Source organism: Uloborus diversus, chromosome 7 (genome assembly GCF_026930045.1).
Source record: "Uloborus diversus isolate 005 chromosome 7, Udiv.v.3.1, whole genome shotgun sequence".
NCBI lineage: Eukaryota > Metazoa > Arthropoda > Arachnida > Araneae > Uloboridae > Uloborus > Uloborus diversus.
In genome coordinates this window covers 141231360-141257693 of record NC_072737.1, presented here as the reverse complement: position 1 = coordinate 141257693, position 26334 = coordinate 141231360, and the positions used below count along the sequence as shown (strand labels likewise).

Here is a 26334-nt window from a genome sequence, read left to right as displayed (position 1 = left end):
AAATATTTCTAAGTTATCAAATAAAAATAATTATTTTTATGCTTACAATATGTTTTTTCAGTATAATATGCTATCTAGAGCATAATGAAAGTAATTTAAGAAGGTGCAATGAAGTTTTCACACTTTTTATTTCTGTTTTAGTCTGTGAATTAACTAGCAAAATTGCTCAATTTCAAAAACCTGTATCTTTTTTACAAACCAAATACACCAAACAATTTGTATAACATGTATAGTACTTGGATTGAATATTCAATTCGGCCAAGAATTTTTTTTTTAATTACATCCCCTTTTGGTTTACAGGGGTCTAAAAATAATTTTTGTCATTTTTCCCGATTTTTGAGGAGCTGTAGTCTATAAAGGGAGGAAAAACACACACAGCAACAGTTACATATTCTTATTAGCATGGTTCCAGTGATTGCTTTTTGCTGTATTTCATTTTGTGTTTCCATCCCCTACGCGAGTTATCCCCCTTTGAAATGAGTAAAATTTTTATATTTGACCTTGAACTTTAACCTGTTGCCATTACTTTAATTATTAAGTTACAGCCACGTAACTCAGCCTGTTAGAAAATCATCTTATGCACTTTAACATCAAAGAGTAAAATTAACTGCCATAAATATAATTCAAATAGATTTTGGCCAAAATGCAAAGGTCTAAAAGTCCCATTTTTGACTACAAAAATCGCTTTTGATGAACTCTAAAAAATGAGAGGTCCAGTTTAGAGAATAAACGAGCTGATGTGTGCATTACATGACTTCCTTTTACTCCAATTTAATGTCATTTTCTCACTATTGGCAGTTTTAATGTGATTCAATAGTTTACTTTCTAAATATCAAAAAAAAGTGGCCAAATTAAAACAAAATTATTTAAAAAAAATCGCCAAGTTGGCGAACAAAAGACTGGCGATAGATTGCCAAGTGTCCGCCAAATTATAGCACCACTTGAGACACATCGAAATTAACAATGATCCCCCCCCCAAAAAAAAGGGGCAAACGACCCACTTTGGAGCATCCAAATGCAACCAAAAAGGGAGGTGCACAACTAGACTTTACTAGGAGTCTACGTACCAAATTTCAACTTTCTAGGACATTCTGTTCTTGAGTTATGCGACATACATACACACGTACATACAGATGTCAAGAGAAAACTCTTTGTTTTTTTTCCGAGAATTGCCAAAATGGTTATTTTGCGAGTCTATACATTCTTAGGCACTTATCCACGTGTGGTCGAGTCGAAAAAAACCCTCAACATTTGTTCGGGGTGAGCAGAATGGAAATTAAGGTCGATTTTTGAGTGAAATTTTTTTTGCGAATATTTCATTTTTTTTAAAGGAAGCAATAAAAGTGATTTTAAGCATCTTTCATATGCAGCTTTTAGGAGCATAAGCTTCAAAAAAAAATTTAAATGGTCGAGCGCACCCATCCGTTGAACCTGTATGGATTGACCCAGTGCTGAAATATGCTTAATCATCGCCTTCTAAACAAGGAAAGCCAATGAGCTTGAAATTAGTTTTGCCCATCATCAATCACCCTAAAAGATGTTTGAAAAGAAAAAGCTACAAAATTATTTTTAAAAAAATGGTTATCTGAACAATCACCATTAGAAATTTTTAATTTATTAATGCTCAAACTGAAGTTCAAAACATACTTCAAAATATGACAAATAAATGCTGGTAAAAACTTATTCAATTTATACAGTGCAGAACCTTTTATCCGGGAATCAAAAAACCGGGAAACCAGAAAACCGGCAACCTTTTGCTGATTTTCCCGTCATTTTTTAAAAATGCGCATTTTTTTTTCAATTTTTGAAAAACTAAGCATTTTTTTTTTTTTTTTGAAATACCTAAAAGAAAATGAGCGGTTTCTTAATATATATCATATTACTGAGCTATAACTCGGGTAATCATTTACAAAATGAACTTCAAAGGGTTGTCTTTAACGCAGGGAAAATTTTCCAGAATATTTTCTTGAACTAAAGTACACACGTAAGTCTGAAACTTTTGTGTTTTATTCCAACTGAAAACTAAAGAAATAAATATTGTCACATTATAATGCAATATTTTATTGAACGGCCTTTAATTAAAACCGTTTAGAGCGAAAGTGACGTCGCAAAAACGCGTGAAACGCCGCGATTCTCGGATTTTCCGGATAGTTGATGGTGGAATGTAGAAATCGTTAAACACAAGACTATAATAAGGGTGCAGGAACTCATAAATTAAATTTCAATTGGTATTAACTTAGTGCAAAAGCAATAGTTATCAATAATCGCTAACGCCAAACCTTTACAAAAAAGTGAAAAAACAAAACGCGTTCATGAAAACAAAGACTAGAGTAGAAGAATCGCACATTTACGTTCAAAAAAACTTGTTTCTTGTCCTTCCCTTCATTATCTTTAACTTTACAACATCGAAACTTGGTGTTTTTCTTTCCTTTTCAAAATGAATATGAGGGTCTCAGGTCTTATTAAATAACTTAGGGTTTTTGGTTTTTAAATTATTCTTTCACTAGTAATTTTTAATGTTTCGTTATTGATAAGCATTTCCGAACTGTTTTCTTCTTATTTAAATAAGTATTACTATTTATTATAGTAATTCAAGTTTTATAAACAATGGGGCAAAAGCTCTTTTTAGCGATCCAGAAAACCGGGAAATTCAAATATCCGGAATAGCTATGGTCCCGAACTTCCCGGATAATTGGTTCTCTACTGTACGTGTTTTCTTGGGATTTTTTAAAGTTAAATATCATGTCCCTATTTTTGAACATTGGCGGGTTAAGGGTTCAGTCTTTATTAAGATAAACAGAGCTTTTCCTGAAGGGGGGGGGGGGGCAAAATTTTGTGTTTTGTAAGCATGCAACCTAGGCGAAGAACCTCCTGTTTCTCTAACATTGAGAATTTAGATGAAATAAGCAAGATATATCCTGAAAATTAAAGCAGATATGAGGCAGTGTGAAGCAAAGGGATGCAAGTGGATGATTTCAATTTTCGAGTAAAACGCATTTAAAGTTCAGATCCTAGTTAGATTTACATTGAATTTTTTTTCTAAATCATGCTATACAGCAGCACCTACCAGGGCTACTAGTACTATCTCTTGCCCCAGTACAGAGCAAAGGTTCCCTTATCATATGACTGATTACCTCCAAAATTTTAAATTTGGCTCTTACATCTCCTTGCTTCTCACGGATTCGTATGTATTATATTAAAGAATATACTGGTCTGAAATGTAGAAAAATGAACTTTTAAACTTTTTACAGGTTAATTGTGATTTTCGTCATTTCTTTTGTGATTTCTGTAATTCCTTCAAATAGAGAAAAATAACTTAAGTTCAAGAGCCTTAGAGTGTGTGGGCATAAAATGACTCTAACACCTGCACTCTTTTTGGCTTACATACACTGTATACACAATACAGTCAGAGCAAGAAAAAAAAAGGATGAATCTAATTTTGAAAAGCAATATTATTGATTTATAGTATTATGGGGGTATGAGTTGTTATCCCCTGTAGGTTAATTTTAATGACAAAAGCTTTATTGAAACATGTTTGAAGAAAATTTTCGTTATTTGAATTTGTACACTAAAAAAGAAATAAATTGGATTTGTGTGGTAAAGATTTTGTTAATCCATTGACATTATTAATAATAAAATTAATCAATAGAAGATTTTTGTTTTATTTATTTTGTATTTGAAATGCATGTTAACTGCCCAACTATGCTCTTTTATGTGCAGTATACTCTCAATATCGCAATGTCGAAGGAACGGTTAAAACAAATCAAAATAACAAGGTCATAGTCATAGTAAAATAATATTCTAAAAATTAGTCATGATTGTTAAAACTAAGTGGAAACATGTAATGAAAGTTGGAAAAGTACTATAACAAAAATTTTAATTTTTAAAATGAACCAAAAATAATAGAGAAAAAAAGAACGCTGTAGTGAAGTAGCAAAATGTAGTGATTTACCACAACTAAACTTATCAAAGATTTGGATTACCAAGTTGCATAACGGTTTCAAAAGAGTTTCGAGCACCCCGCAGAAGAAATTGGTTTAAAGGGGCTTTCCGTCCATCTTTCCTTTTTATGGAGGGTGGAATAGAGTCGTAAGATCCAACAAAATGGCGTAAGAAGTAGGCAAAAAGTTTTAGATAGGTTTTTTGGCTTCTCAGGACTTACATTTTCCGACACTCCCGGGCTCTAGAATTAAAATGACGGTAGATAAGCTTCTCCAAACCATTCGTAACCTTTGAAAAAAATAATGAAGGGAGTAAGAAATTTTGCAAACATTCCTTAAGTTGCTTTGCAACAATAAAAACTGCAGTTTTTCCGGAAAAATGATATTTGACTTCGAAAAATATTCGACATAACAAGGTTTTGATTAAAAGCGCTTTGACATATGAATGAAAAATAACATTAGATAAATATACAAAATCAAAGGGAAAAATAATTTTTCTTCATATCAAGGTTTTCAAGATATCGAAGTTTGAGATATCGAGAGTAACATACAAATGTGAGTAAGATTTAATGGAGATTTTTTTTCTAACAGCTGTAGCTGTATAACAAGTGTTTAAATAGTTCAGTTAATAAATTTATTCTGTTATAGAAATTTTGCATCTAGGCCTCTCTTATGTACTGGTCGAGATCAGTTTCAAGTTTCAACTTTACAACATTTTCCTACTACACGATTGCCTTCTATTCCGGAAAGAACAATTAGGTACCAAAGGGTTGATTTGGAAGATCCATTACCTCCACGTATGTGCAAAAAGTTTTCTTTTCCTATATGCTTTAACTTTTTAACATTATTAGTTGAAGATGAGACAGACTGAATGTGTGTAGGATAAAAGCTCTGAATATGGGGTACCTTTTATTTTTGTAACTTACAATTAATAAAAATTAAGGAAAAAATAAAAATATTGAGTTTGAAACAGGGTTGGCAAGTTTCTGCCGAGGCGGTTAAAACCACTGGTAGAAACCGGTTAAAACTGGCATGGCAAAAACCACTTTCTGCCACATTTGCGGCAGAAACTGGCAAAAACTTACAAAATAAAAAAAAAATTAAATTATTGACTGCAATAGGAAGTGCACGGAAAAAAGAACTATTAACCAAAGCACAATTTAATTACGATATTACCACAATTTAAAACCAAATGTTACATTGTTTGGACACTGCAATTGCTTCTTAGAAAAGGTGGTTTCTAAAATCTAAACAGTTTCTCAATCTAATATGTACAAATGACTAATATGTACTTTAGAATATTCCTGAAACAGAAGAGCTAGCAGGCAATGCATGAAGGAACAAGCAATGTTCATGAAACTTTAATCAATTATTTATTTATTTTTTTAACTGGTCCACCATGTAGTAACTGGGGTAGTGGGAGAAATTCAACTGGAAAAATAAGTTTCGAGAAATAGGGCTAATTTGTTTTGCTAAACTGTGACATTAGGTACAAAATCTATGTTAATATTGGCAAGTAGAATTCAGGCACTTTCTTCTTGAAGCACGTGATAATTTCAATCACAAACAATTTAGATGAAGCATATAAGTGAACAAATTAAAATCAGAAATGCCTTTTAATTCTGTATATCACTCCTCTTTCCTGAGCACCTATATGATTTTTCGTCCTTTGTTAGATTAATCCAAACATTACGAGCATCTGCAATTGAAAAGATACCTTCTCGAACTAAATCAAGGGCATTAGCATAGGATTTTATTTCAGGGTGGCGACAGGAACTGTGAAAAAAAGTTCCCTGACTTTTCCCTGATTAAGTTCACCAAATTTCCCTGATTTACGTTACCAATGATAATGGTTTTCTTTCTTTGCTCTACTTGAACTCCATTGTATGTTTGTATTAAATGCAGTATTTTAACCGTTTTAAGTTGTGTAAAGTTGTTGAACTAAAGATATATTTTAAAAAGATGCTACTTTTTTAATAAAATGGTTATAAAAAAAAAGACAATTTTTTTGGAAGGAAAGAAAAACCAACAAAACAGTATATTAAATTTTTATACAATGGAATGATTATAGAAAATTCAAAAAAAAAAAAAAAAATAAATAAATAAATAAATAAAATAAAAAATACTTTACTTCCAGAAACCACTTAGCATAAGAATTTTAAGAAACTATTAGACTTACTCTTAAAAACATATGTGTATTTATGATAGAACTAAAAAGTAACTGAAATTATTTTGAACTAAATTTTCAAACAGTATAATAATTGTTGCAAGAATAACAATAGTGAAAGAATAGAAGTAATGTAGTTATTCTTATCTAACTAATTGACATATTTATGCAAAACAGATGAAACCATTTGACATCCATTCATAGGGAGCTTTTCTCTAATCAAGAATATAGGTTTTAATGAATGAATACAGCATTTTAACAATAAAAAAAATAAAAATATTTACTTAAGTTCACAAGTTAACTCTATTTCAAATGATTTCAGTATGTAACGAAAAAAAATCTTAGATTGCTTTTGTAACAAACAACTTTGAATGCAAGAAAAAAAAGCAATTAGTTAATATCAAAATATATAAAAGAATACAACTTGGTTATAAAATTAAAAAATTACTTAAGTCTGAAGAAAAGAAAACCTTTATAATCTGCGGTACAACAAATAGTACAACGGCAAAAAACAAAGTTTTTTTAATTGAAAGTTATATTTTAGCAAACCCCATTGATCAAATTAAAAACCCAAAGAAGTAAAAACTTTTAAGCTTTTATAGTATTAATTCAAAAACTAAAGATTTCTTCTTGAAATCGTGATTACAGTACTTAATTACTTCGAGACAATGGAATAAAGGCAGCGGAGCTAAGGCATTAATGAAGGCTTCCTCTTTGCCTGTATGGTTGTTTATTTTATGTGGCATTGAAAGCGTAAAAGGAAATTTCAAGCAAGGTAAAATAAACAACCTAACAGACACAGAAGCAATCTTAATAAGTTCATCCTGTGGTTAATAAGTAAGATTCAATACTTTGATGTTGAGGAAAAAAAATGCACAAATATGCGGCAGTGTATAATCGCACCTCATTAATTTTACTTTATCGAAAAGATAAAAAATGCGTAGGGAATTAGAGTATTTAATTTTGTAAAGCAAAAAAAAAAATTTTTTTTTCTTCATAAAATTAATTTTCCCTGATTTTTTGTTATTTTTTCAAAATTCCCTGATATTTCCCTGACTAATAAAGTTCCTTGATCTCCCTGATCTGTCGCCACCCTGTATTTTTTTAAATGATGAAATGAAGTTTCATTTTTTAGTTTACTTAAACGAAGATCATTTAGCAATCACTTAAGTAATTAAAGATGTTTTTAAGTTTTTGCCAGTTTCTGCCGGTTTTTACCGGTTATAACCAGTTTCTGCCACTGGCACGGCAAAAACTAGTTTCTGCCGGCAGAAAGCCAACCCTGGTTTGAAATGAAATTCAGATTCTGGGATAAGAACCATTTAAGTTTTCAAGCATGAACCAAAAATTCTGCTTATAAATTTTAATTTAATAAAAAATTAGGAATAGGTTTGTTTAAATGACATGTCTCCTATTTTATTACCACTAAAATAACACTAGAAAGCAAGTTTTCATTTCATAATTCATTTATTTGCCTTTCAAACAACTGATATAATTTTATCTACTGGCGTTGCAGTTTATGTGAGCAGATTTGAGGTGTTTTTGACTCCAAACATCCTGTTCACTCCCTGATCATTTGAAAAGGTCTTTGCACGAAACTCACATACAGCATCATTATTATCTTCCTTCTACTTTTATCTTCTTCCTTTTTCTTAGGGGGAAAAAGTTTGGTTCACCCCGTATTGCGGGGTACCACCATTGGGAGATGGGTGCATTTCATATTGCATTTTTCAAAAATATATTTAGGGCTGTCCATAAAAATGAAGTTAGCCTTTTTTTTAACATTTTTGTTCCCCTCTTAGTCTTAAAGTCATGCAATTTTTTGTAAACACATTCTTATAAAAAAAATGCTTTCTTACTTATTACATCCTCTCTCCCCTTTGTCACAAAATGTCACAAGTTCATGAACTCTCCTCCCCTCAAAGAATGACATCATTTGTCGATGGCCACTTTGCTAAAATTTCTGATTAAAATCGTAGGAATTAGGTTTTATTAAATCAATATTTTCAGCCATTCTTTAAATTTACTTTCCTTGTGTGGGAAATAGCATGTATAAGTTTATTCCATTGCTGTAAATGTGCAGCAATCATATAGCATCTTAGTATTTCCTAAGTAAGTAGTCGAAAAAACAAAGAATCATTTTTCTCTACTGGGATTAAAATTTACTAAATAATATAGTTCCATGAAAATGAACAATAGACAAATATGCATGAATTTTGAAGGTTTAAAAAATGTGACCCTTCTGCCCCCTGACTTTTGTTTTGATTCGATAGCTTTTACGTTTCAAATAGGTTCTTGCAAACTATTCCTTACCATTTCAATTTTATTTTTAGATTGGGAAGCACGAATTGACAGCCATGGTCGTATTTTTTATATTGATCATTTGAATCGTACTACAACATGGACAAGACCTACAGCTTCACAGCAGCTTACTCTTGGAACAGCTAGTGAATTACAACGTCAACAATTAGACCGCAGGTAGGGCTTCTTTTTTTTTTTTTTGTTTTTTTTTTACAGTTTAAACATGCTATTATTTAGATAACATACTTTATGTGTCATATGATACAAACGTATTCCTCGTCGACAACGAGAATTTTTTAAAAGGAAATATCGACTTCGTTATTGGCTACTAAATATTGTTTCGAGAATGTTATTACATCACTTTAGCATCACTGACAGTGAAATATCTCACACCAAACTAGTCTATGCATCCCGTTGTTAGTGCATCAAATAACCACTCAGCATCTTTCTTTTTTTTCATTCTATTTGTTAAAGTTGATGAAATATAATGACACCTTAATGCACTGTTTCATTCAAAATTTGAAGATGAGATGAACTAGAGAGTTTCTGCCAAAAAAGGTTAAGATTCTCCATATGCTTGAACAATTACAAAACTTCAACGGTAACACGACAATAAGTATGAGTGAATATTCCATATGTACAATTAAAAGTCAAAACAAAAAGATATCCGTAAAAGTTCCGAATTTAGTTTCAATATTGAAGCTTGCAGAGTAGTGTCTAAGTAAAATAAATATGTATTATAAAATGGAAGCTGATCTTGTACTGTGGATTAAAGAGATCAGGAAGAGAGACTGTTGCCATAAATGAGAACGTTAGAAATGAAAAGGCAAAGCAATCGTATTTGAAAATGTATTAAAATAGAATAACAATCTGATCATGGAGCATAAATCATCACCATCAATATTTTTCAACTCATGAATATTATTACTACATACTGTGCATGCCATGTTGTTTTATTTTATGTCTTTCATTCCCATTAATCATTCATTTTGTGCATCTTAAAGTATTTTATGTTGAATAAAACAGCTTTTTTTTATTTTTTAAAAACAGTTAAAGTTCAGTTCTTTCTGTAAGAGACTGTAATGTATAGTTGAAGAATGCTTTAAAGCAGTTTAGGGGATGTTTAACAGTGTCTAAAAGAATTTGTTGTGTTTCTAAAAAAAAATGTATGTGTGCATTTTTCTACAACGCGAAATTTCGACTTATACTAGGAGTCTTGGAATGCATCACTCACGTAAGTCAAGTGTTGACTGTACCAAGTTATCCGAAAGGATTAGTCGCCTGTGCTCTGCTGGACACCAACTTTAACCAGTTTTTGTGATTTTTTTTTCCCTGCAAGCTCCAATTTTACTGCTTTTCTTGACAGCAAATACTTAACTCAAGAAATGCTAGAAATTTTTCAAATGTTTAATTTTATGTGTTTAAAGCTTTTTAATTTTCTCTAAAAAGTGACAGACACCAAGAGTTATAGAATAGAATCTGTCTTTGAACTGAAATTTTATGTATGTACACTATATCTCTAAAAGGTATTAGGACACTTTCAAAAATTCACTTTTTTAAAGATTTTTCAAAAATTAAGAGACCAATTGTTCTGTAACTTTTATCAAATAAAAGGTATGCTCCAGCTGTCATTTTCCAATAAAAATTAAATCAACCAGGAATTTGGGAGACCAGTAACAAATTGAGAAAACAAAAACTTTTTGATCAACTTACATCATAAATAGCTAGGAATAAGCTATTAATTTCAGAAATATGTTTACTTACTATGTAGAATTTATTTTTTATCTTTTTGTGAAGGTATCACTGTTATTCACCAAAATCTGAGTATTTATTTGAAAAACACAAATTTCATTTCAAGGTTTTTGGCTCATCTCATGGAGATTTTTCCGTCACCCCTTGCCAAATTTTCAGAATATTTGGCAGCATACAAAAGAAACATAATACTAAGAGTTGAAGTTCAAATGTGGAAAATTCGATGAAATATAAACGTTTGAAGCAATTAAGTTTTCACTGATCATGCGTGAAAGATACCAATCTATAACCTTTACAATTTAAAACCCAAGTAGATCTCCCAGCTCATACTCAAATTCCGCTCAATATCTTAAAGATTTAGAAAGATATTGGCACATTATATTTAATGAGCCAAATTTCAAACACTCCTGGATAGGTGACAAATAATTAAAGGTCGTTCTCAAATTTGCAACACTCTGTAAACTTTCAGTGTGATCCATGATAAAAACAGATCTTTTGTGAACGATCCCTTATGTGTCGCCTGTCCAAGAATTATTGAAATTTGGCTGTCTGATCAATTTTTATCTCATTTGACTTCTTGTGTGACTCGTACGGACAATGAATCCTCTGTGGTTAACCAGTCGTATTATTCATTTTTAGGTACCAGAGCATAAGAAGAACTATAACATCTCGTGCTCACGAGGAAAATGCAACTAGTGTTACTCCTGCCTCTACTTCAACAACAGTGCCTTCTTCATCTAGCCCAGAGAACCAAAGAATCTTGTTATTGCGGTCACCCGCTGTCCGTTTTTTGACACGTCCAGACTTCTTAAATGTTCTTCATATGAATGATGTAAGTTTTTTTAGATACTAGCTGTGTTGCACAGTCTCTTTTTTTTTTCTAAATTTCTCGAATTATACGCAAGTATATGGTATGATGAAACCATTTTAAAATAAGAGTGAGACAGTTTAGAAAAAAAAGTGGTGTATTAAAATTACCTTGCATGACATTAGTCAGTTTCCGTTTGATTATTTTCTATTGTATTTTCAATCATTTAAAAGTATTTTAAAGGGCCTTATTTCAGCAAGTAAATAATGAGAATCCTGAATAGGGATAGTTTTTGAACTTTTCTATCTCTATAGTCAGGGGTCTGGCCAGAGGATATTTGGGTCCGTTAACGGGCCCTTCACAAAAATCCGATCAACCAAAACGGACCTCTCACAAAATCCCGATCAAACAAAACGGACCTTTCACAAAATCCCGATCAAACAAAACGGACCCTTCACAAAATTCTGATAAACAAGATCGGATCTGTCACAAATTGTTTATTGAAAGAGCAAATCTGAAAGTAAAATAACGCATATTTCTGTGTATAAACCGATAATTTTTGGAACCTTTTTTAAGTCAAATTAGAGAGATCAGCTTATACAAAATCGGCTAATTTTGAAAAAAAAAAAAATCGGCACTCTTGCGATGCTCCTGCTCCTGCAAGCGATAAATAATTGCTACTGCCAAAGAAATATAATGGTTGTTTGTTTTATCACAGCTAATTAGCAGCGGTGTTGTTGTAAACTTTTCTGAAAAGGCATTGGTAAGCACTTTTTCTCTGCTCATGATTTAATAAACAATAATAATATATATCTGCGAAATGAACTTAGAACTGCAAAGGGATAGTAAGGGTGAGGAAAAAATATGATCGCTTCAGATAGGGTTACCAACTTGAAAACTATCACCACTTAGCGTCTGGCGTTGAACCTTTATAATGACTTGATTGGAAAATATTCTCATCATTTTGTTGGCTTGTCAATATTTGCGTTTTTACGGTGCGATGTTTAATTGTTATTTAGGGAGAAAATTATATGGGTTTTGATTTTTCGATGCTAACAAGGATGATTAACTTTAAATAAACTTTTAATTACCGTTTTTTTTCCTTTAGATGTCTGCATTTTGAAAAATGCAATCTTTTAACATCCGATATGAGAATCATATTTTGTTCTTTTTTCAAACTAACTTCGCTTTATTAGGATTCAAATAAATGAAAAGTCTCTTTATTTCTGTTAGAACTCTCATTTCAAGTTTTTAAAGCAAAATTCCATTTTCTGTTATGAGTCAAAAATTAAAATGCTGAATAGATGGTTTATTTTATTTTATTATTATTATTATTATTTTTTTGTTTTTTTGGGTCAACTGTGTCTACAGATATTAATGATATGTTATCATAAGACTCTAAAATGCAATTTTAAAATAATTTTATCAAAAATATTTCTTTTACAAGCCGTTTTTATACTTTTGATGCCTTCACTTTGAGAATGCGATCTCTTTGCATCCGCTATGGGAATCCGATTTTTCGAATTTTTGATGATTATTACGCTTTGTTAAAAGGTAAACAATTGAAATATCTTTTTATTTTTGTTAAAATCACGGAATTTATAAGTTTTAAAAGAAATTCTGTGCTTTTTAAGAGTATCTTGGGTCAAAATGTTGAATGCTGAACCCTATTCTAAATTTTGTTTTATTTATTTATATTTTTGTTACAATTATTTTAAATATTGTACAGAAATATATTTAGTATAAAATTTAACATAATGCAAAATGGTAGATAAATACTGATACTTGAAAGAGCGATGCACCCCCCCCCCCCCCCCCCCCCCGCCAAATATCAGAAAAAAATCCAGAATGATTTTCTCGTCATAGAAGAGGAAAACACTCAACTTTAAGTTTAATTGATGCAGTTTGTGCCATCTCTAAATTCTAAAATTTCGTTTTAACAAAAAAATTTTTTTTTTTGCGAAATTTTTTGATTGTTCACAAAATTAATTCTATTTTCACAAAATTATTTGATTTTTCACAAAAAACAGACCCTGTGAAAAATCCTGGACAGACCCCTGATAACTTTAATGCATAAAAACTTCCTTACTTAACAGTTGGCAGAGTTATAAAAGGAAATTCAAAACACTACCAAGACAACTAATTTCATTTCCATTTACAACTTACAGGAATGTTATTAAACTTGCAATATTTAGGTGCAAAAAAAAAAAAAATGTTAATTTTTTTTAATGGTTTGTAAAAATAAGTTTTACATAATGTTTTAACAAAAAATTATTTTTTTAATCATAGATAAAAAGGGAAAATTGATGACAAAACACTTGTATTTTAAAACTTGTGCCATTTTTTTTCTTCATATTTTAATATAATACAGTCAGTAACTACAAAAAAATTGTAATTTATTGTGTTTAAGTCATTTACTGCACTATATTTTGAACACTTTAGCACGCATGCATAACTGTTAAAATTTTTGGTTTATGGAAGAAAAAAACTCATGGATACAAACTGAAATTTTGAATGAAGAATTTTAATTTCTACGCAACTTGTAGATTAAAATCAGCTGTTTAAATAAGTTACATATATATTTATACTTGAATTTTCACATTGAATAAATATATTAAATAGTCAAAAAAATATATAACTTTGACATATTTTCAGTTTTTGATATTTTCTCATAAAATATAGTTCCTCAAAATGTAGTTTTAGATACATAGAAGGGTTTTGAATAGGACAGTAAAAACCTTGCCAACCCTGCTTTCATTTCCACACATGCATAAGCAATATCAAAATTTGGTTACTATTAACAAAAAAAATTAATTAAAATAAACTCATGCATACAAATTGAGATTTTAGTCAAGAATTCAACTTCTGTGTATTTAATTAGATTAAAATCAACTGCATAAATAAGTTAAATGTTCACATTGAATAAATGTTTAATATATAATATAGTTTTAGGCACTTTCGGACACTAGGGTTTTGGACAAGACGGTAAAAACCAGGGTTTTTACTATAGTGTCCAAAACCTTGCCAACCCTGGTTACAAGTGTTTATCTACTAGTTTATTTCTGTTTATTGTGATCTATAGTCGAACCTCTGAGAAACAAAAAAAATTAAAACTAAAATTGTTTTTTGTTTTAGTTTATTTTAGGTTTTAATTTATAAGAATGTCAAAATGAATCTACTTCCTTAAAATTATCTCTTGTTGCAATCATTTTTATTCAATAAAACATGAATATATATATATATCAGGGGTCTGGCCAGAGCAAATTTGGGTCCGTTAACGGACCCTTCACAAAAATCCGATCAACCAAAACGGACCTTTCACAAAAATCCAATCAACCAAAACGGACCCTTCACAAAATTCTGATAAACGAAAACGGACCCTTCACAAAATTCTGATAAACAAAAACGGACCCTTCACAAAATTCTGATAAACAAAAACGGATCTTTCACAAATTGTTTATTGAACGAGCAAATCTCAAATTAAAATAATACAGCATATTTCCTGTAAAAAAACGATAATGTTTGGAACCTTTTTTAAAGTTAAATTAGAGGAATCAACTTATACAAAATCAGCTAATTTTGCAAAAGAAAAAAAAAAATTGGCACTCTTATGATGCTCCTTCAAGCCATAAATAATTACTACGGCCAAATAAATATAATGCCTGTTATTGGTTTCTTTGAAAGAAATTAATAGCTGAAAGTCAGTTTGGTTTATAATTTTGCTAGTTTGTTTTATGCAGCAGTGTTGTTGTAAACTTCTTTGAAAAAGCGTCAACATTCTCTGAATAGGCGTAGTAAGCACTTTTCTCCTCACTCATGATTTAATAATCAATAATATACAGCGAAATGAACTTAGAACTGCAAAGGATGGTAGGGGGGGGCGGGGGTGTGATCGCTTCAGATAGGGTTACCAAATTCTAACTAATCGCCACTAAGCGTTTCGCGGTGCAATGTTTAACTGTTTATCGCCACTTAACGACTGGCGGTGCAATGTTCAACTGTTAGTTTGGGAGAAAGTTATATGGGTTTGGTTTTTCGATGCTAAAAAGGATAATTAACTTTAAATAAACTCTTTTATTTACCGTTTTTTTTTCTATAGATGTCTACATTTTGAAAAACACAATTTTTTTTACATCCGATATGAGAATCATATTTTTTTCTTTTTTCAAGCTAACTTTGCTTTATTAGGATGCAAATGAAGGAAAAGTCTCTTTATTTTTCTAACAAAGGTTATTTCAAGTTTTTAAAGCGGAATTCCATTTTCGATGGTTTATTTTTTATTTTATTTATTATTATTATTTTTTTGCTTCAACTGTGTCCAGATATTAATGATATGTTTATCATAGGACTCTAAAAATGTAATTCTAAAATAATTTTATCAAAAATATTTATTTTACAAGCCGTTTTTTATACTTTTGATGCCTTCACTTTGAGGATTGCAATCTCTTTGCATCCGCTATGGGAACCTGATTTTTCGAATTTTCGACGTTTAGTACGCTTAGCTAAGAGGTAAACAAATAAAATATTTTTTATTTTTGTAAAAATCACGGAGTTTATAAGTTTTAAATGAAACTCTGTGCTCTTAAACCGTGTCTTGGGTTAAAAAGTTATATGCTGAACCCCTGACTGAATTTTTTTTCTTACAGTTATTTTAAATACTATACAAATAACATTTCAAGTATAATTTAACATGATGTAGAATGGTTGATAAATATGGATACTTGAGGGGCGCCCATCTCCCAGTGAGCGATGCCTCCCCCCCTCCTCCCCAAATACTAGAAAAACATTCAAGAATGATATTCTCAACAGAAAAGAGAGAAAACACTCAACTTTAAGTGTTAATGATGCAGTTTCCACAATCTCAAGAGTCTTAACTTTCGTTTTTACAAAAAAGGAAAAAAAATTTGATTTTTCACAAAATTAATTGACTTTTCACGCATTTTTTTGATTTTTCACAAAAAACGGACCCTGTGAAAAATCCTGGACAGACCCCTGATAGTTCATGATATGAAACATGTTTTGAGGTTTTAATGTTTGTGATTGAAATATTAAAGAAGTGGTTTTAGGTTAGTTCAAATAATATTCTTTTAGATACTCTAATTTTAGTTTCAAATTTCATTTTCATTGATTGATAAGTATTAAGTTTTATAACTTCAAAAATAATTTCTTAGTGGCAATAATTTTCCCCGTCATTTTTATACCCATGTAACAATATTTATTTATTAAATTTTTAGGAAGCTTTAGCAGTCTACAATAGAAGTTCTTCATTGAAACATATGATAACAAAAATAAGAAGAGATCCTTCTGGATTTGAAAGGTATAATCGAAACTCCTGTTGAATTTTGCACATGATATAATTTAATATTTTTTTCAGTCATGCAAAATTATGGAGGAGGAAGAAATCATAATTGGCTGTCTACACATAAATGTTGCATCTTTTTCCTCCCCCCCCCCTTGTTACAAAGCGTCCCACTTCACCTTACCCCCCTTTCCTTGTCACATGTTATGCTTGTTTTCATTAGCAACGTTTGATAAAAAAAGTGATGTCAAACTTCTTGTTACCCCCCTTCCGCTTATCACAAATTCACTATTTCACGAATTCTCCTCCCCCCCCCCCCACAAAGGGAGACATCATTTGTGGGTAACCCCTTTTCACATTATTCATGAAGTTGAGTGTTCAGCATGCAAACTGGTAATGATTGTGGTAATAAATTACTTAGGACAAAGTTGTGTAAAATATAGACAGTTACTTTAAAATTGAATTTCAAGATCTACCAATTTACTTAATAAATTGTTCTAGGAAGATTTTTTTTTAATGTAAAATCATGCTTTTTAAAATTTTATTATTAGCAGAAAGAAAAAAGGAGACCCCTACTTTTTATATATATATATATATATATATATATATATATATATATATATATATATAAAATAATAATAAAAGTGAAAAATATTGAAAAGACCACACCAAGAGCCCATAGATGCGCATCGCAGCAAAACTAAAAAGCCAAGTAAATATAAAATTAAGCAAACAGAATTACAAATATTAAACAAATTATAAATAACAAATGATGAAAAAAAGGAAAAATGCAAACAGCTATTAAGTAGGAATAGAAAAAGAGTGAATCCAGAGCTCATCAGCCGTGGAGGATTCATTAATTATGGTCAAAAGACCAAAATTTTAACTATAAACTAGAAGAGAATGCTTAAGCTCCAGTACATGTAATATAGAGTAACAATGGGCAAACGCACCACTTGTTAAGCTAAAAACAGTAAACTAGAGCTCAAACCTAAAACTAAAAGCAGGGGGTTTCGCCTCGACTAATTAGGAAAACAAGTTCCGATAATTAGCCTTCCACGGAACAGTGCCTGCCAATAACAAAATTGTCTTACCTTGAAATCCAAGTAAACATATCCAGTCCGTTGTTCAGCATGATAAAAAAGCCTATCCATTCGTCAACAAAACATTAAAAATATAAAAACCATGTCCAAAAAACAGTCCAAAGACGTACCAGGTCACCTGTTTCGCACGTGTAAAAATTTTATCCACTACGGTGATTCATAAAAAAATGGTTTGTCACGGTTGTATCATACATTTACACAGTTAAACTGTTTCAAAAGAAGCGAAATGTTCATCGAAGGCTATACTTAAGCAGATGTTTTCAACTAGATTTTTAGGGAAGTTATTATGAAAAAGTAAGTTTTTGAGTACTGAAATTACTTGCTTAAATGCAGAAATGGTGTTGCAAATTCTTTTAATTCTGATAGCTTGCGAAACAATAATGCCAATAAAAACCTTTTTACTAAGGCAGGAGGAGAAATCTTGTAAACTGTTAACTGCGAAATTGAATTCACGTCTTTTATCATAGATTGTAGTGGAACAATTTAAGTGTAGTGGAACATTTGTTGTTTAATATTTGTAATTCTGTTTGCTTAATTTATATATATATATATATATATATATATATATATATATATATATATATATATATATATATATATATATATATATATATATATATATATATACAGTAGAAGACCATTATAACGCCGACCTATATAACGCAATTCTCTATAAAACGCACAACTTTTCAGATGTAAACAATATGTTTTGAAGTTTAAAAAATCCCTCTGTTTTGCTTTGCAAGCACTAAAATTGTAAGGAAAATCAAATTTTGAAATAGTTTCTCATCTTCCCATCTTAATTCAAAGCTTTTAAGGGAAAATTAGTACTTACAGTAAATAGAAAATACCAGATGGCTCTTGAAAATGCAGCTGTTATGCAAACCATGAAGCTAGCAGAAGTGCAGGATAATGCACTTTCTTTTGATTGTGAAACATATTTATTTGTGAACAACTAATTGTAATATTGGTGCTTTAATACTCATTGCAGATAAAACTCATTCTGAAGTGCTAATATATAGATATGTTCTGAATATTAGTTTCAAAATTTGTGAAATGATCTATATAACGCAAAAGCTCTGGTCCCAAGATGTGCGTTATAACGGTCTTCTACTGTGTGTATATATATATATATATATATATATATAAATATATATATACACACACACATAACAATGTCCAAGAAATTTAAGTGAATGTTAAATTCTGCTATTCTTATCTATTTTTGACTTATGTTCAAACAGGGTCTCCCCGATGGACGGTTACAGGGTTGTCATTGCCCTAAAAATTTCCTTATTCAGCATATTTTGTATGACGATTTGGCAAATTTGAATTCAGTAATGCAATTTTGCTGGAGTATTTTCATATTTGCATAATTTTTTAATGGTGCTTGTGTCTTTTCCTGTTAGATGTATTTATTTGCATATGCTAGACTTTTATTACTTGGAAAAATTCAGAGCTTCATTCGCTGAAATGAAAACTTCCCCCCTCCTAAAAATTTAAGTTTAGGGCACCCCGTGTTCAATATTCCCGGTTGAGCTTACAGTTGAACTCGCTCACTCGAACTTAATACGCTCACGTTTAATACAAAGTCACGGCTATAACGAACATTTTGTTAAGTCTGGTTTGCTATTTAATTGCATAAAAAACTTCACTTATAATACATACATTAAATTGAAAATCTCCGCTAAGAGGAACAAAAATTTGTGACCTTTTTACTAAAAATATTTGTGGTTGGATACCATAATTTTCTTCCATAGAAATTATTCATCATTTTGTTAGGTAGTAGAAGTCCCATTGTGTGTGGAAAAGAAAATAAGAATTTTGCATAGAAAATAAAGGCCGTACATTTGTTTACCTGTGGACATTTCAATTTACCTGAAGATTAACTGTTCATTTAAATAATTGATCAAAACTGTGAACACTGAAGATTCAGTTTTATCTTCAGTGTTCACGCAGTGAAGATAAAACTGTGTAATGCTTCCATAGTGCATTACATCCTGTCCATAATTGTTGATTATCATCTTCCTTTTTCAATATTTTTCAAAAACATTCATTTATAAGAAATGAGTGATATTTTTCTGAATGTACTAATAGTTAGATTTCAATATGTGTTAGTAATAATAATTTTTTAATATAGTTAAGCATTTCTTCGCTTTTACTCCGTATCATTCACTCACGGTTGTTGAGAATAACGGATAATGCGAACAAATTCGCGGATTTTTGACCGTTCGTATTAACCGAGTCCAACTGTATTTTCTTATGCAAAAATGGAAAATGCATTACGATTAGTGTTAGATAAACTATTTGAATTTTAAAATCAGTCTTTCTCACTATCCAGCTTTTCTTTCCCATTTACTTAGTGTACTACAGTAAAACCTGTAAAGTTGACCCCCCTGGTAAATTGACCACCAGTCTAAGTTGACCACTTTTTTCAGGCACAGAATTAGTCTTTATCATATAAATCAACCTCTATAAATTGACCACCTGTTTAAGTTGACCACTAAAGTAGTGCACCGCACATCGCAAGTGGTCAACTTACACAGGTTTCACTGTATTTATATTGTGAATTTCTCTGTACAAAATGCTTTGATTTATCCACGTCCAAAGACTATTGGTCGTTTTCCTTTCTTGTTGCATCACATATTAAATTATTTATTAATTAAATGATTTCATTTCAAGTTTGTTGATATAATCAAGGTACAATTGTACACCTGGTGGGCTTATCATATGATGTAGTGAAAAAGTGTACTCAAAGTTTAATCGATTAAAAATTGCATTGACAACAGAAATATATCAACTTTGTTTAAGGGACTATTTACCTCAGTATATCATTATATGGATTTCTGGTATATCTAATACTAAATTTCCTTTTATTAAGATAGTTTTATTGCTTTTTTTTTAAATCAAAATTTTCATTTTTACAGGTCAGAACTTTTTTTATTGAAATTCTGGTCAGTACATTGTTCTTTTGTATCTTAAACTCTCAGTTTTTGCCTTTGTGGAGATATAAATATATATGAATGATAAAACATAATATATGAGTCCTGTTCTACATAGTAGAAAAAATAATTGATTTTTTTCCCCTGATTTATAAGAGTTGCTTGTGTTCAGTGTTTTTTCTAGCTTGCTAAATTTTTATTAAATTCATATATTTTTTTATTGATTAGTTATCAATACTATCAATGAAATAGACTCCATTTTAACACAATAATTCTTCTGGATCTCATTTAGTTCTTTGTCATTGTGTAAAATTTAAAATCTTGTATTAATTAAACACTGTCAAAAAAGATCTGGGCAATTTTTATTGCAATCTGTTCTAACCTTTTATGCTAAATGAATGATACTGATACCCTGATAGCAGAAACGGAGAGAGGTGTCCAGGAGATTCCTACAAAAGTCTTCAGACCATTTCTCAGTTGGGAGGGGGGGGGGAGGAAAAACAACCTCCAATTTTTGAAGGAAAAAATCTTTAAATTTAACTAAGATTTATAGCATGTTTTTTCGTATAGAGTCCACAGGTAGCATTGCTTGTTTTAGCATCTTTAAGCATTTCTCTGTACTGATTTAGATTCTTCAATCAACATAATGTCAATTTTCTTTTTCATATTAAATTTGTGTTGTAAACTACTGCAAAAAATGCTGTTACTGGGACTAATACTGTAATGTGAAGGTAAAGGGCAGTACCAAAAAATTTTTCAGTTCTTTCATCTTTTCTACATTAACCTTACTATACAAGCTTGCTTATTTGATTTCCATGGAAAATACCATCCTCCCTTCCCCCTCCCTCCCAAAAAAAAAAAAAAATCTGAAGTCCTACATTTCCCTGTTGTTAATATGGAATACAAAATGTGTTTATTTCAAATACCTCAAGAAGTCATATCTGCAGATACTGCCCTTTATCTTCCCATGGCAGGATACTAATGAATAAGTTTGATTTTCAACTCACAATTTTGCCCAATTAAAATTGCACGGTTTCCTTACTTTATTTTAATTTTAAACAGGTATCAGCATAACAGAGATTTAGTAAGTCTTCTGAATAAGTTTGCTGATACTGCTCGTGATTTACCCAGAGGTTGGGAAACAAAATTGGATAGAGCTGGTAAAGTGAGTATATACATTATAAACTAATTTTAAATTGTCTGACAAGTTCTCTTACATTTTAAAAAGAGATGAAAGAATAAACTAAGCCTTTTCAAAAGCTGTTAATATATTTTTTGCCATGCGTTTTTTTTTTTTTTTTTTGACATAAAAAGATTGCATGATTTGAATTTTTTGTTCCATATAGTTTTCTGATGTGTTGATTTCATTTACTCCGTATACAACTTAGGTAACTGCTTGGTAATTGCACTTAAAATGCCTTATTTTAAGGGTGATGAATATAGCTTGTGTAATTTTGAAAGAAAGATTTTATGAATATTTAATGTTAAAAGGAAAAACAAAGCAGAGGGTTAGAAGAGTGAGGCTGGATGCAGCAGAATTTGTCCTTCAGAACGGGGATGTAAAAAAAATATTATTGATTGTTTTGCTATTTCCCCTACCCTATTCTTAACCATCCACAGATAAACTTAGAAAATAACTACACCACTGTGGGGTCATCATAATGATTTTCAAGCAGTATATGTATATGTTGTGGTAAATGTAATTAATCCGGAGATTTTTCAAATTCTCTGGTAATCAGGGCCGGATTTGGAAGTGTGGAGGCCCCGGGGCAACGAAGGAGTGGAGGCCCCTAATCAGGGTTCGAAAAGATCATCATATTTTCGAAAATATCCAATACTTTGATAGATATCCGAGCATTTCAATGTGTATGTATATATCCAATATTTTCGACCCGTGAAAGTTAGGATATTTTGTAAAAATTTTATTGTGGGGGCCCCTTTGTTGTGGAGGCCCCGGGGCAGTAGCCCTGCCTGCCCTCCCCTAAATCCAGCCCTGTTGGTAATAAAACATAATCGCCACTAAAATTGGTTAATGTGATAAATTCCAAATTTACCAGTTTATGTGTATAATATCCGACTTATTATGGGGAATGTAAAAAAAGTTCACAATTTTGCCAGAATCAGCTCTTAATTTGGGATTTTTTTTTTTTTTTTGCTTGACAATGTTTTAGATATTGCGATTTCCCTTCTCGATTGTGTTAGTGTGTTATATTAAATATGCGTTTGCATGAGTCAATGAAAGTCTTTTAAGTGTAAACCTAATAAGTTTGGCAAACTTTGTAATTCCAAAACTCTTAATAGTGTAATGAGCCCAAGTTAGTAATTTTTATGAGTAGGTGTGTGTAAATTCTTTTTTCTACCAAATATGGGTGAATTTGTTTTGGATGTAGAACTGTTTTAAAAATGAAAATGTTCTTTTCATTCTGGCGCAGTAGCCTCTCGTTATGTTGGGCTTGTTAGGAGACAGTTAAAGAGCGTGATACAGTCAAATTCTGACTTACGCGAGGGATGCGTTTCAAGACCCCCTCGCGTTAGTCAAAATTTCACGTTGTGGAAAAGAGTGTGTAATTTTTTTTATAAATATACCTAATTATTTTAGATACTTGTTAACACCACCTCAATCTGTTTTAAACCATTCCTTAACTATACAACACCATTTCTTACATAAAGAATTGAATTTTCATTTCTATTTTTAAAATGGCTGTCTTAATCAACATAAAATGCTGTTTCCATTCACAAAATCAGTGATCAACGGGAAAGGGAGATATAAAATAGATGAGTACAGTACGTACAGTATGTAGTAATAATAAAATGTTCTATAATAATACTGTGCAGTAGATCCAGTAATGATATTTGTAACTTTAATAAATGAAGATGTTGATTATTTATGCTGTGTGATCAGTTCAATATTCTAATGTATTTTTAAATACAGTTGCTTTGGTATTTCTTTTATAACATTTCCATCTGCAGCAACATCCCTCTTCTTGGTTACTTAAGTCCTCAAAGAGAAGCTTCCTATTTCATAATTTTTGCGTTTTTCATCGACACTACTTGGTGAACTTTTACGGATTTCCTTATCTTGACTTTTAATTGTACATATGGAAGATTCACTCACACCTAATAGTGTCATGCTACCAGAGATGCATTTTTTAGTTGTTCAAGCATATATTGAGAACCCATAGTTTTTCCTTAATTGTTATAAACTTTCTGTTTTTCTTTGTGTTGTGTTTTTTTTTTTTGTGTTAACTTTAGATGGATCAGTGCTCTTAGGTGTCATTATATTTCATCAACTTTCGCATATAGAATGAAAAAAATACGTGAAATACGGAAAAGTTATTTGTATGTCCAAAGCTATGTTCAGACTAGTATGGTGTGGGAACCTTCGCTGCCAGTGATGCTAAAGGGATGAAGGTCCATTTACGAAAAAGAAATTTTTTGTAGCCAATAACAAAGCCAATACTTTCACATCGAAATTCCTTTCTGAAAATTTTCGTGTTGCGGGAGATGAAATCGCGTTATAGCTATTTTGCGCAAGTGGAATCGTGTTGTAGCAGAAGTCGACTGTATTTCCGAAAACGCGATGTAACCAAGGTCGTAAAAACTATGAATTAAAGTAACATTCAAGCAACAGATATGCGAGCCTACAATAAATGTAACTTATTCTTATATTAGGACGAATTTTCGAAAGAAAGCAACAAAAGAAAATTTTCTTACCATTTGGTTTTTTAATTGTATAAAAAAATTTGAAATGCTCCTATATAGTTCTTTGGTAAAATAAAGATTTAGACCATTATAACTAAAGAGTCAAAAGAATGAAATCCGTCCCTGTTTTGTTTGTGAGCTGCAAAAGGAAATAAAGAATTTTCTTGAGAAATACAATGTTCTTACTATGCAAGTGTTCTCAAATTTAGAACTAAGTTTGATTAAGTTTTAAGTTTTCTGGGGACAGAGGAGATGAGCAATATATCCAAATGTGTAATATAACGAGGAGTTACCGTATTTCATTTAACTAGACATAAAACATATCTAGAAATAATAGTAATTCTTTAATTCCAAATTCTGTTTTGTTTAGGTATAAATGAAGTATTAACTGAATTATCATGCTTGGTTTTATTCATTTATTTTCATTTTGTATTTTTCAATGCCTTTTATGACGTATATTACAAAACTTATGCTGTTATCTAATTTAGCTGTTCTATGCTATCAAATAGCACTCTTATTAAATTTTAAATTGAAGTATTGTTGGATGTTTTAACAGCCCTCATGATTTTCTTTTAATTCTTAACAAATTTTTCAGTTAATATTTTTTTTTTTGGAATTAAGATCTTGTTACTCCACAAAATAATCAGAATTCATTGCATTTCCCATCATTAGTCAGGAAAATAAATCTTCAAATAACTTACATTTTCCTTTTATTTCATGTCAAAATGAAATTTCTCTGCTGATGCTTGCAGAAACTCAGCTTAACTTAAGTCTGTAAAAATCGGATGGAATAGAAAATTTTAAAAGTAAAAAACCCTAAAAATTTGCTTTCGTAACAAGTTATGAATCCTTTATGTGCTTTGTTTGTGGGATCAATTGCATTTTCAGAGTTGTTGATTTTGTTCACTCAAAAGTAAGCATGTATTAAACTCATGTTTTATGATTATTGTTCAAAAACTTTTAAAATTTAATTTTTTTGGAAATTGAAACTAATGGGTCAAATTTGTTTTATTTTTTCTTAGCAATTTTTCATTGATCATACATCTCGAAGTACAACTTTCATTGACCCAAGATTGCCTATTGAAACCCCTTTTGTCAATCCAAACAAGCTTCCTGTTCCCCTTGCAAGGAGAAGAAGTCGTAGTGCTGGTGAAGAAGAAATAAGGCCTGATACAATTGTAAGGGTGAGAAAGTGAATGTGTTTGAAATGATTTCTTTTTAACAATAGTAACTATCATATGTTTTGTAGTCTGAAAATCATTAATATCGTACTTAAGCTTACATTTAAAAAAATAAATTAATAAACAGTTATTGTTGAAATTTTAGAAGTGGGAGTGGGACATTCTTGAACAAACTGTAATATCGTTACTTAAACCAAGGCTTCACTTGATATGTGTTTCTATCAGACTCTGTCATTTCAGTAAAAGCAGTGTGAAATCAATCAAACAAAAAATCCGGTCCGACTCCAGCGACATCTGTAGAATTTTATGATAACTTTTAACTATATAAAAATCAGATTATTTTATTTATAAAGTGAGAATTCAAAATTGAGTTCTAATGTGCTTATGTTAATTTAAAAGCAGAGTTTTTGTTTCTGAAGAAAAGTGTTGAAAAAGATATTTTAGGCAAAAAGTAAATAATATGAAACTTTGCTTTAAAAAAAATGAATAAATAAAGAAATAAGTTTTAAAACAAAATCCCATGAACATAAGCTGAGGAAAATGTTTCTCCGCTACTAATTAAATCCATGTAAAATTCTTTTAATTAAAAAAAGTTTGATAATTAATTCAAATTTTTTCAATGAAACATTTTCAAAATTAGTTGAGTAATGTAACTTAAAGCCTCAATAAACATAATTAGAAGTTAGCTACATTGAGTATTAATCACTTCTTAATGTATGCATTGAACAATCTTTCAAACAAGCTTAAAAAGAAGTTTGCTGTTTGGCAATGTATGTTAATAAAATGTTTTGGTTAATTGGTTTGGTATAAAAAAACTGATAGTATGTCCTTATGAACAGAATGCATTGCAATTCATATCATAAAGGAATACGTCATATGTTGAAAAAAAAATTTAAATCATTTTAAAGTTTGAAAAAAAAAGTTTTACATTGAACCAATTATAAATTCACCTGGGGAAACATGCCAATAAAAATGTCAAAAAGTCAAAAAATGGTAACTTTTCCTAAAAGATTTTTATAAACCTACTTTTTAGTATTCAGAGAAAGTTTAAAAAATTCCTTCAAAATTTGCTGGAATAAAACTTTGCTTGTTTAAAAATAAATAAATGAAATAAAATAATAATAATAAATAAATAAAA

The 26334-nt window shown here is 30.5% G+C and overlaps 1 protein-coding gene across 1 annotated transcript in view; it reads left to right on the top strand.

Annotated features, from left to right (window-relative positions):
• The window catches only part of LOC129226914 (E3 ubiquitin-protein ligase HECW1-like), a 55786-nt gene extending 30575 nt beyond the window's left edge, over positions 1–25211 (top strand). The window contains exons 10-15 of the mRNA XM_054861544.1: positions 4590–4738; positions 8442–8586; positions 10801–10993; positions 16204–16286; positions 21376–21478; positions 25038–25211. Of these exons, the coding sequence (XP_054717519.1) occupies positions 4590–4738; positions 8442–8586; positions 10801–10993; positions 16204–16286; positions 21376–21478; positions 25038–25211 (847 nt within the window). The remainder of the gene's footprint in view (positions 1–4589; positions 4739–8441; positions 8587–10800; positions 10994–16203; positions 16287–21375; positions 21479–25037) is intronic.
• The last annotated feature ends 1123 nt before the right edge of the window (positions 25212–26334 follow it).